This window comes from Canis aureus, chromosome 32 (genome assembly GCF_053574225.1).
Source record: "Canis aureus isolate CA01 chromosome 32, VMU_Caureus_v.1.0, whole genome shotgun sequence".
Lineage (NCBI taxonomy): Eukaryota > Metazoa > Chordata > Mammalia > Carnivora > Canidae > Canis > Canis aureus.
Window position 1 is genome coordinate 20,904,787 of NC_135642.1, and position 15,207 is coordinate 20,919,993.

The following is a 15,207-nucleotide window of genomic DNA, read 5'->3' on the forward strand; positions in this document are numbered from 1 at the left end:
GTGTGTGACTATCGTAAATAAATAAAATATTTTTTTTTAAATTCTATTAAAAAAAAAAAGAAAGAAAAACAGGTTATAGTCCCTGCTCCATAATTAACCTACTTGCTGTGTGTGATGTTCCACATGTTGGTTAACTTCCCTGAATCTTAATTCACTCATCTGAAAATAAGAATAATATCCACCCTGCTTTTTTCCCTGTGAAGTAGTGTGTATCCAGTACATTTTAAATAAATGCTAAATGAATAAATTTTAAACATGAGTGACTGAATAAGTAAATTCATCTGGAAGTGTTCAGTTTGCCATTATCAGATGAGATCTGGCACTCAGGAGAGAGGCGAGGGCTGAATATTCAGACAGGGGGGTCTTCAGCATCAACAGGAACAAGTAAGACCACCTAGAGAGAAAAACAGAAGAAAAGTGAAGATACAGGTCAACCCGGTAGCCGAGTGGTGGCGCTGCAGTGAAGGCACTTACAGGCAACATGTCCCATCTACCCATGAAACTCCTGCACAAGAAGATAGAGAAACAGAATCTCAAGTTGTACCAGCGAAACTTGAAGCTCCAAGGGGCCTCAGATGTGAGCTTATCAGAAACACAAAATGGAGATGTGTCTGAAGAAACAGTGGGAGGTGGGAAGGTTAAAAAATCTCTAAAACTGTGAACATGGGCTCGTCAGAAGCCCAGAATGGAGAGGTAGCTAAAGAAACAGTGGAAACTGTACAAATGAAAGAAAGAAAGAAAGAAAGAAAGAAAGAAAGAAAGAAAGAAAGAAAGAAAGAAATCTACCATAATAATCATTGGAGAAGCAGCAACACAGCTTCCCAATTCAGAATCAGAAAAAAAGAAGAAGAAAAAGAGAAAAATGATGGATGACACTGGGCCTGATAAAAAAAATCGAAAACAAGACGAAGGGGACTCTGAAGAAAGGACCCAGGCTCCTGAAGAGACAGAAAACAATGTGGAGAAGCCAGATGATGAGGAGGAGGACAGTGAAGTGCCCAGCCTACTCCTGGGACTGACAGGAGCTTTTGAGGATACTTCATTTGCTTCTCTTTCTGATCTTGTCAACGAGAACACTCTGAAGGCAATAAAAGAATTGGGTTTTACAAACATGACTGAAATTCAGCATAAAAGTATCAGACCACTTCTGGAAGACAGGGATCTCCTTGCGGCCGCAAAAACAGGCAGTGGCAAAACGCTGGCATTTCTCATTCCTGCAGTCGAACTCATTGTCAAGTTAAAAGTTCATGCCTAGGAATAGAACAGGAGTTCTTATCCTCTCACCTACTAGGGAACTGGCCATGCAGACTTTGGGTGTTCTTAAAGAGTTAATGACACACCATGTTCACACATACGGGTTAATAATGGGTGGCAGCAACAGATCTGCTGAAACACAGAAACTTGATAACAGGATCAACATCATTGTGGCCACACCAGGCGGTCTGCTGGGCCACATGCAGAATACCCCAGGTTTTATGTATAAAAATCTACAATGTCTGGTTATTGATGAGGCTCATCGTATCTTGGATGTTGGGTTTGAAGAGGAATTAAAACAAATTATTAAACTTCTGCCAACACGCAGGCAAACCATGCTCTTTTCTGCCACACAAATTCGAAAAGTTGAAGACTTGGCAAGGATTTCTTTGAAAAAGGAGCCATTGTATGTTGGTGTTGATGAAGATAAAGCTAATGCGACAGTGGATAGTCTCGAGCAGGGATATGTTGCTTGTCCCTCAGAAAAGAGGTTCCTTCTGTTCTTTACATTCCTTAAGAAGAACCGGAAGAAGAAAGTGATGGTCTTCTTTTCATCCTGTAAGTCCATGAAATACCACTATGAGTTGCTGAACTACATCGATTTGCCTGTCTTGGCCATTCATGGAAGGCAGAGGCAAAATAAGCGTACAACCACATTCTTCCAGTTCTGCAATGCTGATTCAGGGATATTGTTGTGTACAGACATGGCAGCTAGAGGGCTAGATATTCCTGAAGTCGATTGGATTGTTCAGTATGACCCTCCAGGTGACCCCAAGGAATATATTCGTGTGGGAAGGACAGCCAGAGGCCTAAACGGAAGAGGTCACGCCTTGCTCATCTTACGCCCTGAAGAGTTGGGTTTCCTTCCTTACTTGAAGCAATCCAAGGTTCCATTAAGTGAATTTGAGTTTTCCTGCTCCAAGATTTCTGACATTCAGTCTCAGCTTGAAAAACTGATTTAAAAGAACTACTTCCTTCATAAGTCAGTGCAGAAGGCATATAAGTCCTACATTTGAGCATATGATTCCCATTCTCTGAAACAGATCTTCAATTTAATAACTTAAATTTGCCTCAAGTTGCTCTGTCCTTTGGTTTCAAGGTGCCTCCTTTTGTTGATCTGAACGTGAACAGCAATGATGGCAAGCTTAAAAAGAGAGGAGGTGGCGGCAGCTTTGCATACCAGAAAGCCAAGAAAGTTGAGAAGTACAAAATCTTCAAACACATTAGCAGGAAGTCCTCTGACAGCCGGCAGTTCTCCCACTAAAGACACACCTTCCAAATAAATAAATAAATAAAAATTAAAAAATAAAAAGACACACCTTCCTTACATCTTGAATAGCTTCTTCCCGATTTTTTTCCCCTTTTTCTAACCAAGGAATTGTTGTGGCTTCAGGATTGGGACTGGTGGAACAGCAGTACGAATTGATGTAGCAGCACTGGACATGGATACTTCCATGATACTTTAATGTTTTACAACAGAGTTCAGTTTCTCTAGGTTGCTCAAGGGCAAAGCAAGAGGCCTTTTGGCTTTTGTTGTGATGAGAGAGTAGTTTTAATCTTTTACCTCCAAAAAAAAAAAAAAAAAGTGAAGATACAGCCCAAAGAACTTTAACATTTAACAATCAGACAAGAAGGTACAGCCAAAACTAATGTAGCATGGTGTGTCAACTATACTTCAATTTAAAAAAAAAAAAAAGAACTAAACAAGAAGAAGAGATTTCAGGAGAAGGTAAGATATAAGAGCAAAGAAACTAAAAAGTAAATAATTAATCAACCCATTTAAGCACAGAGTAGAGTGACAGGGAAGGGGAGTTGTGGCTTGTAATGGGATGTTGAAAGGAGAGAAGGCTGTCCAATGAGCAGAAAAAAATCTTGTGAGGCACATACATGATCACTAGAAGCAATAATCATTTCACTAGGATTACACACCAAATCAAAGAGATTCTGGTTAGAACTAGTGAGGACAAACACCTTTTTTCCAAATTGTATTTCGTCTTGATTGTGTAGTTAGCAAGCACAACTAGGATGCAAAAAGTAAAAAAGGAGGAGTCCTGGTCCCTCATGTCTAATACCAACTACCTATTGTCCTCAGTTTCCCCTGTCCTTTGTCCACCGAAAGAAGGGCCAATCTCAGCTTTCGCCATCCCCGCTGACCTCTTACCATTTCCCTTTCTGAATACCTGAATATTCTGTACACCTGTACCCAAATGCCACCGTGCTGGCTATTCCACAGGATAGCAGGCACCCCTCATTTCAAGAAATGTGACTGACTCATGGAAAACAACACAGTGGAGATAAACCTTCTCATAAGCCACTAAATGAGCCAATTACAAAACTCCTACTTGTACTAAGAATTGTCACAAAAAAGTCAGCAGGCTTCATAACTTACACATCTTTGCCGACTATAGTCCCTACGTACCAAGTACCTCAAGGCCTACAAAGTAACACAAGATACCATGAGCGTTCGGGTAAGTCACCTAAAGGCAAGATGTCAGCCAGACTTGAACCCAGGTCTTCTGACGTCAAGTCCCATGCTTTTTTCCATGACTTCATTCTGGAAAGTTGAATTCTATTTGGGAAGGCAAAACTAACAGACACAAAACCAAAAACCAAGCTGTGTACATGGGTTTATAGGTTCACAAGAGATAGATCCTCGGGGGCTAGAGGATTTTTTTAAAGACTTTATTTATTTATTTATTTATTCATGAGCGATACAGATAGAGAGGCAGAAATGCAGGCAGAGGGAGAAGCAGGCTCCTTGTGTGTAGCCCAAGGCAGGACTCGATCCCAGGACCCTGAGATCATGACCTGAGGGGAAAGTAGATGCTCCACCACTGAGCACCCAAGGGTCCCTCCCTGTTTTGTATATTTTTGTGGCAAAATACATAATGTAAATACATAATGTAAGATAAACCATTTCTGAGTGTCTGGTTCAGGTATACTTTCCTTTTTAGTGCTAAAAATGTCATTCTTTGATGAAATAATAACCAAAAAAAAAAAAAGCACAGACTGTAGTTGGTGGGCAGGGAATTGTTTTTACTTGAAAATGTAGCTTTTTCGCAACAAGTTTGCAGCCAGAACACAGGTGTCGTGAAAACCACCACTAAACCTAAACCAAAATGGGAAAGGAAAAGACTCACATCAACATCATCGTCATTGGACACGTAGATTCGGGCAAGTCTACCACTACTGGCCATCTGATCTACAAATGTGGTGGGATCGACAAAAGAACTATCGAAAAATTTGAGAAAGAGGCTGCTGAGATGGGAAAAGGCTCCTTCAAGTATGCCTGGGTCTTGGATAAATTGAAAGCTGAACGTGAACGTGGTATCACCATTAATATCTCCTGTGGAAATTCGAGACCAGCAAGTATTATGTGACCATCATTGATGCCCCAGGACACAGAGACTTTATCAAAAACATGATTACAGGCACATCTCAGGCTGACTGTGCTGTCCTGATGGTTGCTGCTGGTGTTGGTGAATTTGAAGCAGGTATCTCCAAGAATGGGCAGACCCATGAGCATGCCCTTCTGGCTTACACACTGGGTGTAAAACAACTAATTGTTGGTGTTAACAAAATGGATTCCACTGAACCACCCTACAGCCAGAAGAGATACGAGGATATTGTTAAGGAAGTCAGCACCTACATTAAGAAAATTGGCTACAACCCCAACACAGTGGCATTTGTGCCAATTTCTGGTTGGAATTGTGACAACATGCTGGAGCCAAGTGCTAACATGCCTTGGTTTAAGGGATGGAAAGTCACCCATAAAGATGGGAATGCCAGTGGAACCACACTGCTTGAAGGTCTGGATTGCATTCTGCCACCAACTCGTCCAACTGATAAGCCCTTGTATCTGCCTCTCCAAGATGTCTACAGAATTGGTGGTATTGGTACTGTCCCAGTGGGTCGAGTGGAGACTGGTGTTCTTAAGCCTGGCATGGTGGTCACCTTTGCTCCAGTCAATGTTACAACTGAAGTAAAGTCTGTTGAAATGCACCATGAAGCTTTGAGTGAGGCTCTTCCTGGGGACAATGTGGGCTTCAACGTCAAGAACGTATCTAAGATGTCTGTCGTGGCAACGTGACTGGTGACAGCAAAAATGACCCACCAATGGAAGCAGCTGGCTTCACAGCTCAGGTGATTATCCTGAAGCATCCAGGCCAAATCAGTGCTGGATATACACCTGTGCTGGATTGTCACAGCTCACACTGCTTGCAAGTTTGCTGAGCTGAAGGAAAAGATAGATCGTCGTTCTGGAAAGAAGCTGGAAGATGGTCCCAAGTTCTTGAAATCTGGGGATGCTGCCATTGTTGATATGGTTCCTGGCAAACCTATGTGTGTTGAGAGCTTCTCTGACTATCCTCCTCTGGGCCGTTTTGCTGTTTGTGACATGAGACAGACGGTTGCTGTGGGTGTCATCAAAGCAGTGGACAAGAAGGCAGCTGGAGCTGGCAAAGTCACCAAGTCTGCCCAGAAAGCTCAGAAGGCTAAATGAATATTAGCCCCAATACCTGCCACCCCAGTCTTAATCAGTGGTGGAAGAACGGTCTCAGAACTGTTTGTGTCAATTGGCCATTTAAGTTTAATAGTAAAAGACTGGTTAATGATAACAATGCATCGTAAAACCTTCAGAAGGAAAGGAGAATGTTTTGTGGACCATTTGCTTTTTTGTTTTGTTTTGTTTTGTTTTGTTTTGTTTTTGTGTGTGTGTGTGGCAGTTTTAAGTTATTAGTTTTTAAAATCAGTACTTTTTAATGGAAACAACTTGACCAAAAATCTGTCACAGAATTTTGAGACCCATTAAAACAAAAGTTTAATGAGAAAAAGAAAAAAAGAAAATGTAAAAGTTGGTATTTTATTTGGGGTTCCTAACTTTGTTTTGAAATGCTACTGGGCTGAGAAATCCAGATATCTGGGAATTATTGCCTTAAAGGAGAATTAAGATCTAGAGAGAAAGACTAAGGGTGTTTGAAAGAAGCCAGAACAAAGACATTAAGAGAGGAATGTAAAAAAAAAATAAAAATAAAATTAAAATTAAAAAATTAAAAAATAAAAAGAGAGGAATGTGCAGAGTATTTGTTTGTTTTTTGGAGAGTGTAGAGCAGATTTGCTAAAATAAAGTGTTTTTAGAAAGGAGTAGTTGGAATTAAGTTTTGGTCCATTTTAAAATATTTAGTGCCTAGTAATGGTCTGCTTATAGTGGAAACTCAATAAATATTTGTTGAGTGCAGTGAAAGTTCAAGTAGGTTCAGAAGACTCAGAAAATAAAGTTTGAACTTCATTTATTAACCAGAGCTTCTGAGCAGATGTTTCTAGAATGAGTAACCGATGTGCAAAGCTACTGATCTCCTCTACCTCTCCTCCTCCCCTACCAGGCAGGACCCAGAGCATGTGATCAGCTCCAGTCCAAGTACATGCAAGCATGCTGTTCATATATAATTGGAGAAGATGGGAAGCAATGAGAAGCCACTGAAGATGACTGAGCAGTGGAGATATAAGATGATAGCAGTAGTTCCAGGAAGACTATTCGCCCGGTGGTAGAGTGCAAGGTGGAGCCCAAGCTTGAAGCTAGAATCATTGGGAAAAAGCATTCCAAGATATGTAATATTAACTCTACTCCAGCTCTGTGGGTGAGCCTTGATTGGCTTAAAGTAATCAACATTTCTGTTCCCTAGACCACAAAGATCAGTCTGGAGATGGGCACATAACCCAATCAGAGATTTTATTTTTTCTTTAAATAAGAACTCCTAAAAAAATTTTTCTTTTTTTTTTTAAGATTGTATTTATTCATTCATGAGAGACACAGAGAGAGAGACAGACAGACAGACACAGGCAGAGGGAGAAGCAGGCTCCATGCAGGAAGCCCGATGCAGGACTCAATCCCAGGACCCCAGGATCACTACCTGAGCCAAAGGCAGACCCTCAACCACTGAGTCCCCCAGGTGCCACTTAAAAAAAGATTCTTATGTTTCTGTCTGAAGTTGACATGGGAAGCATGTAACCCTAAAGGGTTAGTTGACAGTCATCTTTGGATGATGATGGGAGAGCCTCCATGAGACCTGAGGAGGTGGAGCCAAGAAGTGGTAGAAGGGAAAAGGGGTCCAGGTCCTAGCACTTAAGACACCAATGAAGGCTCATCCAAAGCCTGTCCTACCCCCAGACTCTATGGTTACTGCTTAAATTCCTATTTCTATGTAAGCCAGTTTGGGTCTTGTCTTCTTTCACTTGTGCCTGAAGAACTGCTGATGCACAAGGCTAAAGCAATCCTCAGAATAAGAGGGAAAAAAGGGGGCTAGCTCTCTGGAGAGTAGCTATTCAAAGACATGACAAGAGGGGTCTAGGAGGCTAAGTAACTAGCCATGAAATTGAGTGACATCTGTGAAGCCCCTCCATAGCCCAAGAGGAGTTCTCCAGACAGAGGCCACAGGGGTGGTACTGGAACGTAAAGAGAAGGCTAGGGCTGGCTCTGAGCTTCAACGTGAAAGAAGTGCCAACAAGAATAGTTTCTTTTTTCTCTAAGATTTTATTTATTTATTCATGAGAGACAGAGTCAAAGGCAGAGACAGAGGCAGAGGGAGAAGCAGAGGGAGAAGCAGCTCCACGCAGAGAGCCCAATGTGGGACTCGATCCTGGGATTCCAGGATCACACCCCGAGCTGAAAGCAGACGCTTAACCGCTGAGCCACCCAGGAGTCCCAGTTTCTGTCCGACGACTCCTTTGATTAACACTACGGCCTACTCCTCAGGGATAACCAAGCCTCCTACCCATCCCCAGAGAAATGATGCAACCAATCACTGCAGGATAGCTGGATCTGCCATGAAAGATTCAGGAAAAGGCAAAGGAAGAGTTGATTGAGCAGGTCCCAGGAATAAAAAGAGGGTAACGTGGTTGTTAAGGGAGGGCCCTGGGGCCAAACAGATATCAGTTTCAAAACTCAGACGTCACCCACTAGCTGCCTTAATTTACCTAAGTGTCCTTTTCCTGTCTGTAAATGAGCATGAAAGTGCCACCTTTAGATGACTATGAGGCTCCAAAAATATATTATAAGGAAGCCCCTAGCAGAGTGTGGGGCAGGAATAGGTGTTCATTACTTGTGGTTATCCCACAAGCATAAGATGGATGAATGCAGGAAGACAGGAGAGGAAGAAAGTAGAACACTGATTTCCTTAGATCCTGACCCCCTTCGGTAGCAAGCAGCAAGTACTCACTTTACAGAAGCAGCACTAAGGGAAATTAAAAGACAGGATCACGGCCGGGGTGGGGGGTATGGGGGGGGGAGTTGTTTTTGTTTTTAAAAAAGGCTTTTGAGAAATGGAATTGCCTACTCAATTTCCTCCTGTTAGAACCCCTTAGTAAATGTCTGTTGAATTGGGCTAACACCATTTTCTTCAACATATAAGAGAGAAAAAAATCACTTAGGATGAAACATTAAAAGTCAAACAGACAAAGAGAAGTCTAATATGGCCAGAGCTTGATTTCAGCTGGCAGAGCGTCAGTGACCCTACCTCACCCCCAGTCTGGGCTGGCTGGGCCCGCCCGGGCCAACTCCTACCAGAGTGTCCTGTCCCTACCCACAGCCCAGGGACTGGGATGAGGTCAGGGTGACAACCGCTGGTGGTTTCTGTTCAACCTTGAAAATCCTTGTCACATTAGACTGACCAGCAACTGGGCGGCGGGGGAGGAGGGGGTGGGGATGTACAAATCTGAAAAACAGGGAGAAACGAGGTGGAAAGCCTCTGGGACCAGTGGCACCTGCTCCCCATGACTGATTAATAACCAGACTCTCTCACATTTATAAGGCGCTTTACTAATACGAACAGTGCGTCATTTCTAAGGTGTTTTTTTTTAAATTTTTTATTTCTTCATGATAGAGAGAGAGAGGGAGGCAGAGGGAGAAGCAGGCTCCATGCAGGGAGCCTGATGTGGGACTCGATCCCGGGACCCCAGGATCGCGCCCTGGGCCAAAGGCAGGCGCTAAACCGCTGCGCCACCCAGGGACCCCCCAGTGCGTCATTTCTAGAAGGCCTTCTGCTGGTGGTAGCAGTGAAGAACCCTACGCCTACAATAACTCCTCTGATCCCAACGTCGGCTAAGTGCGTCTGGTCATCACCATTTTGACAAGGTAGCTGTGGCTCCAAAGTTTAAAGTACTTGGGTCACAAGGCAGACCCACCGCCCCCCCCACCCCCCCGCCTCGCTCCAGCTCCGAGCCGCCAAGCATCCTCCCCCGCCCAGGTGGCTGCACACCCACAAAAGGGCGGGCTCAGCGGGCCGCACGCGCCCCGCGCCCCCGCAGTCCCGCCTCCGGTCTACCTGCCGAGCGCCGCCCGGGTGCCCGCAGCGCAGACGCCCCGTCGCCCCAGCCGCCGCCCCCTGCCGTCCGCCCGCAGCCCTCCCCGCCGCCGCGCTGCACGCCCCGAGCGCACCCACTGTCCTCGCGGGGACAGGCGGCCCCGCCACCGTCATGCTGCTCGTCGTCTACACGGCCCTGGCGGGGCTGCTGCTCCTGCCGCTCGCCGTGAACCTCTGCTGCCCCTACTTCTTCCAGGACGTACGGCACTTTCTGCAGTTGGCCAGCGTGGCCCGGCAGGTGCGCAGCTACGGGCGGAGGCGGCCGGTGCGCACCATCCAGCACCTCTTTAGGGAGAAGGCGCGCCAGCTGCCGCACAAGCCGTTCCTGCTCTTCCGCGACGAGGTGCTCACCTACGCGCAGGTGGACCGGCGCAGCAACCAGGTGGCGCGGGCGCTGCGCGACCACGTCGGCCTGCGCCAGGGAGACTGCGTGGCGATCTTCATGGGCAACCACCCAGCCTACGTGTGGCTGTGGCTGGGGCTGGCCAAACTGGGCTGTGCCATGGCGTGCCTCAACTGCAACATCCGCGGGAAGTCTTTGTTGCACTGCTTCCAGTGCTGCGGCGCGAAGGTGCTGCTGGCCTCGCCAGGTGAGCCCGGGGAGCGCCGGCCCTGGCGATGGGCTCCTCCGCACCGTGACAAACCCGCCACGCCGTGGTGTAGGGGGTTGGAAAGGGAAGTTCAGATGCAGATGCGAACTGGAAGTGTAGAGGAAGGGGCTGGCAACCCTTCCCCCAAAACGCTGATCATTAGAACATCCCGTTGTGGAAGCCGTGCCAGGCACTGTGTTAAGCGCCAAGTGTGCCTTTTAAGCCTAACATCGGAGAGGGGCTACTATCCGGCTTCGTAGATGAGACCATTGAGGCCAGAGCTTATGTCCCAGGTCACAGAGCTATCTGCCTCCAGAATCCAAGCTCTTAAGCAAATACTGACAACAACTGCATTAAAATGCAGAGTCTTGTGTGAACTCCAGAGCGTACAGAATGTTCTCATCTCTGCTGTTTGATTCGTTATGTGATCGTGAGAAAGTCACTTTCCCTCTCTTTTCCTTGGTTTCCTCCTCTAATGGAGGATCTTCACGGCTGCTTCCAGCTCTGAAATGCCTTTCTAGATTCTCCCTGCAGAGAGAAGGTTACCCCACTTGCTCCCCAAGAAGACTTTAGGGATCTGCTGCAGTGCCCTTAGAAGCCCCCATTACTTCTGTAACCAAAGTGATCTTTGGTTCTGTAGTTACCTCTTGCCACACTTCAACAAGACCTGAAAGTGGCAACCTCTTGCTCTAGTGGTTACCAGGCCAGGAAGAAACCAAGAACCTGTGACCCACAGGACTGCTGCTTTTCCTTCCTAGAAAGGGAATAAGGACTAGGAGTTGCTTCTCACTCTGTCAGTAAGGGGAGGCCCAACCAGATGTGAGCTGAAAGCCATAAAGAAATAGAGAACCAGGAAGGCCTTTCTGTGCCAACCCCTATGCTCAGTGCTTTCATTACTCTCAGAGATTACAGTTGGTATCAGTTGTTAGACAGTTGAGAAAACTGAATCTTAAAATCCCAGCCCAGTTCCATCCAATTTCAAAGTCCATGAATTCCCACCCACCCCCACATCCCATCGTGCTGCATTCTTCTACACGGATGTAGTGTTAGAGCTGGAATTGATGAGCGGAGCATCCTCTGCTCTCCCCCTAGATTTCATAACTAAGAAAACTGAGGCAAGCTAAGCATCTTGCCTAGTGTTGCAGAAAAATGTTGGCTTGCTCATGGGAAACCAAGAAACTGTCCCACCTGTTTTATGTAGCATAAAATCATCCAGAAAATGAAGGTTTTGTGAAAATGTTTAAAAGCAGATCAACTTAAAGGCAGCCAAGTTATTTAAAGAGAGTGATCCCCTCAAGAAAATTCCCAACAATTTCTAGTTGCCTGGGAAAAGAGACAACTTAACCTCTTAGTAACCGGAAGACTCTTAAACCTTTTGGTTCCAAAGAGTTATTATCACAGTGATCTTTTTCCTATTTGAGGGGGGATTTAAATGCTGTTTACCTGCATTGTACCTCAGTCTCCCTGTGAGGGAGGTCAGGGACTGCAGATATTGGTTCTGTAATCAAGTCAGAAACACAACCAGGTATCCCCTTTCCCACTCAGGCAATCGTCCCCTGCCATTGAGCATTATGTTTAGGTCTGTGTATGTGGAGAGTATGTGAAATGTGGACACTCAGATCCAATTTGAACCAAACTATCCAGTGTACCTAACAGCACTCTGGCAATAAATTGACCTTTGAGAGAAGCCACACATTTGGAAAACATTCCATCTTTCCCGATTACTCAGAAACCATGGTATGTCATGCAGAATTACGCTCTGACCTACAAAGGAGGTTAACATGAAGTCCAAAGTTTGGTGCTTTTAAAGATGCTTATGTATAAAGGTGCTGAATGGACTTCTTAGAATTGTTTTTTAAAGATTCATTTGAGAGAGGGAGATTAGAAGAAGTAGGCAGAGGGACAGAGAGAGAGCCTCTTCAAGCAGATTCCCGGCTGAAAACAGAGACCAACACAGGACTTGTCTCCTAACCCTGAGATCAGGACCTGAGTCAAAACTAAGGGTCAGATGCCCAACCAAGTGAGCTAACCAGGCGCCCCTAGAATTCTTTAAAGTTGGAAGGAATCTGAGAGAAATCCTAATCCTATAATCTTCTAACTTTAATGAGTATGTTATTCTTCAACAAAAATGTTTAGAAAAGAAACTTTAATGTGCACAGGAATCGCTTGATAACCTTCTTTTAAAAAACAGATTTCTAAAAAAATAAAATAAAATTAAATTAAATTAAAAACAGATTTCTGAGCCCCTTCCCCCAAAAGCACTGAATCAGTAGAACTGTGGTTTGACCCGGTAATCTGAATTTTTATAGCAAGTTCCCTCCCACGATTTTAAAGCAAATGGTCTGAGGACTAGGCTTTGAGAAACGGTCTAGTTTCTGCTTATCTTATGTGGTTAAAAAAACAAAGGCTCTGAAGGGTGGTATCAATTGCCCAAGAGTCACATGGCCGGTTAGCAACAGAGAGCTGGGAACAGAGCCCATGTGGGTTTTTTTGTTGTTTATTCACTTCCAAGGCACTTATTCTTTTACACCACCTAAACATAGTACATAAAAGTGAGATGTTTTAGAAATATTGCAGTGGCTACAATTCAACAGAGTTTAACTCTGTACTTTGAACTTCAGCCTCAGGGCTTGTGGACTAGTAAGAGTTCGTGATTTCCAACTAGCTATCAGATTCTGGAGTCTATGCGAAAGACCAGCACAGTGGCATTTATCATGAAGATTGATCCAGTTGCTGTGAATTTTCGTGACTATTTGTTTTGTTTTGTTTTTAATTTTTTAATTAATTATTTATTTATGATAGTCACAGAGAGAGAGAGAGAGAGGCAGAGACACAGGCAGAGGGAGAAGCAGGCTCCATGCAGGGAGCCTGATGTGGGACTTGATCCCGGGTCTCCAGGATCACACCCTGAGCCAAAGGCAGGCACCAAACCACTGAGCCACCCAGGGATCCCCAGCAAAATCCACTTTAAATCAGGTGTTAATGTGATTGAATCTGAAGAAAGCTAGGGTTCAGATTATGCTGCACATTGAGTGTAAGTGTCCAGTATTTAAAAAGGACCTTCCCATAGCCTCTGATGCAAATAGGGAAGTAGATAACTGGTAGATGGGTGACAGGGTTGCTTATGGATACCAAATGATAACAATTATGTAAGTCTTGATATAACCTGGCAACCTCATGACAAAGAATTACCCTTGATTCCAGGGCTATTTAGAAAGCAAGGGTTTCCATAAATAAGAACTTTAAGAGAAATGAAAAATAGCATTAAGGAGCTATATAAGGGGATTCCTGGGTGGCGCAGCAGTTTAGCGCCTGCCTTTGGCCCAGGGTGCGATCCTGGAGACCCGGGATCGAGTCCCACGTCAGGCTCCCTGCATGGAGCCTGCTTCTCCCTCTGTCTGTGTCTCTGCCTCTCTCTCTCTCTCTCTTCCTCACTGTGTGCGGAAAAAAAAAAAAAAAAAAAAGAATGCTTTAAAAAAAAAAAAAGAAGCTATATAGGTACATAAAGGTGAGTATGTATGTCCCTCTTAAAGATTTACTTATTCCTTGTGGGACTTAACCTTGATTAAACACTTTTCTGACCGCAGCGCGATTTGTTCTGTGTGGGGAGGGAGACGGGTGATTGCATGCCTCTATCTGCGGGGTGTTCTAACATGTATTGTGTTGATGTACGGACTAGACAGTAGGTTTTTTTTTTTTAAGATTTAATTTATTTATTCATGAGAGACACAGAGAGAGAGGCAGAGACATAGGCATAGGGAGAAGCAGGCTCTATGCAGGGAGCCTGACGTGGGACTGGATCCCGGGTGTCCAGGATCACACCCCAGGCTGAAGGCGGAGCTAAACCGCTGAGCCACCCGGGCTGCCCTAGACAGTAGGTTATTAAATGCTATAATTCCAAACTGGCAATGTTAAAAATACCAAATCACAATTACAAATGGCATTTGAAAAACTGTTTTCAGACTATCTCCGAAGACTGTTAGGAACTAGTTTGTGATTCGGTTGCCTTTTTGTTTTGTTTTTTTGTTTTTTGTTTTTTTTTTTTTTTTCAATTTTTTTTTATAAATTTATTTTTTTATTGGTGTTCAATTTGCTAACATACAGAATAACACCCAGTGCTCATCCCGGTTGCCTTTTTGAATGAAGGAAAGATAAGCCTCAATCCCGACCATTTCACAGTCATCCTGAGATTTTGATCAAAGCACATTTCCTTCCACTGCCTCCTTTTCAGATCCTACTTTTTTGATAAACATTTCTGGGGTGTTTTATTTAATTCAGTAAGATATCCATTCAATGAGGCAGTCAAGTAGCAGAACAAGCTGCTAGATTGTTCCTATCTTTCCTATCAGAAAGCTGACAGGTTAGCCAGTAGTATCTTGCCACCTTGGTGATGAAGATTGGTTCAGCTCGCCACTGCATGCTCTCCCTGCTTTCTAGTAATGGGCCCATGCAGTCATAAATTTCTCTTCTTCTCTTATTCAGGAAGGAAGGAAGGAAGGAAGGAAGGAAGGAAGGAAGGAAGGAAGGAAGGAAGGAAGGGAGAAAGGCAGAGAAACTTCATATGCTACCTTGATTTCCCTTTTTTTTTTTTTTAACAAAACAGATTTTAAGGAAGGGAGGGAAATGTAATCACTCAATTTTCCATCACTCAAGTATGCACTGCTTTCTCTGAGGTTCTATTTCAATCCACAACTTAAACCTCGACTAATGAGGTACCAACAGATCTACGCTACACCATTCAGACCACTTTCTGTGAATATTGTTTTCACACCCAAGCTTCAGTAAAACTCAAGGTTATGCTTTTCAAAACAGATGAACAAAATATTGTCAGTATTACCCTTAAAAGGGAGATCCACATGCTTTATTTAACAGAACTGAGCAGAAGGTCGAGTAGACAGCATCTGATATAAAGTAAGGCACTCTTTCAAAACTTGAACTTGAATGGCTAGTGTAAGAGTGCAAAAATCCCATAAACCTAGTTTATTTCTGTTTATTTTATATGTATC

At 44.2% G+C, this 15,207-nt stretch overlaps 1 protein-coding gene and 1 pseudogene across 1 annotated transcript in view; both read left to right on the top strand.

Annotated features, from left to right (window-relative positions):
• The first annotated feature begins 317 nt into the window (after nucleotides 1-317).
• Nucleotides 318-2,525, top strand: LOC144303195 (ATP-dependent RNA helicase DDX18-like; annotated as a pseudogene).
• A 7,108-nt stretch (nucleotides 2,526-9,633) lies between these two features.
• The window catches only part of SLC27A2 (solute carrier family 27 member 2), a 40,659-nt gene continuing 35,085 nt past the window's right edge, over nucleotides 9,634-15,207 (top strand). The window contains exon 1 of the mRNA XM_077881058.1: nucleotides 9,634-10,201. Within this exon, the coding sequence (XP_077737184.1) occupies nucleotides 9,724-10,201 (478 nt within the window). The 5' untranslated portion in view covers nucleotides 9,634-9,723. The remainder of the gene's footprint in view (nucleotides 10,202-15,207) is intronic.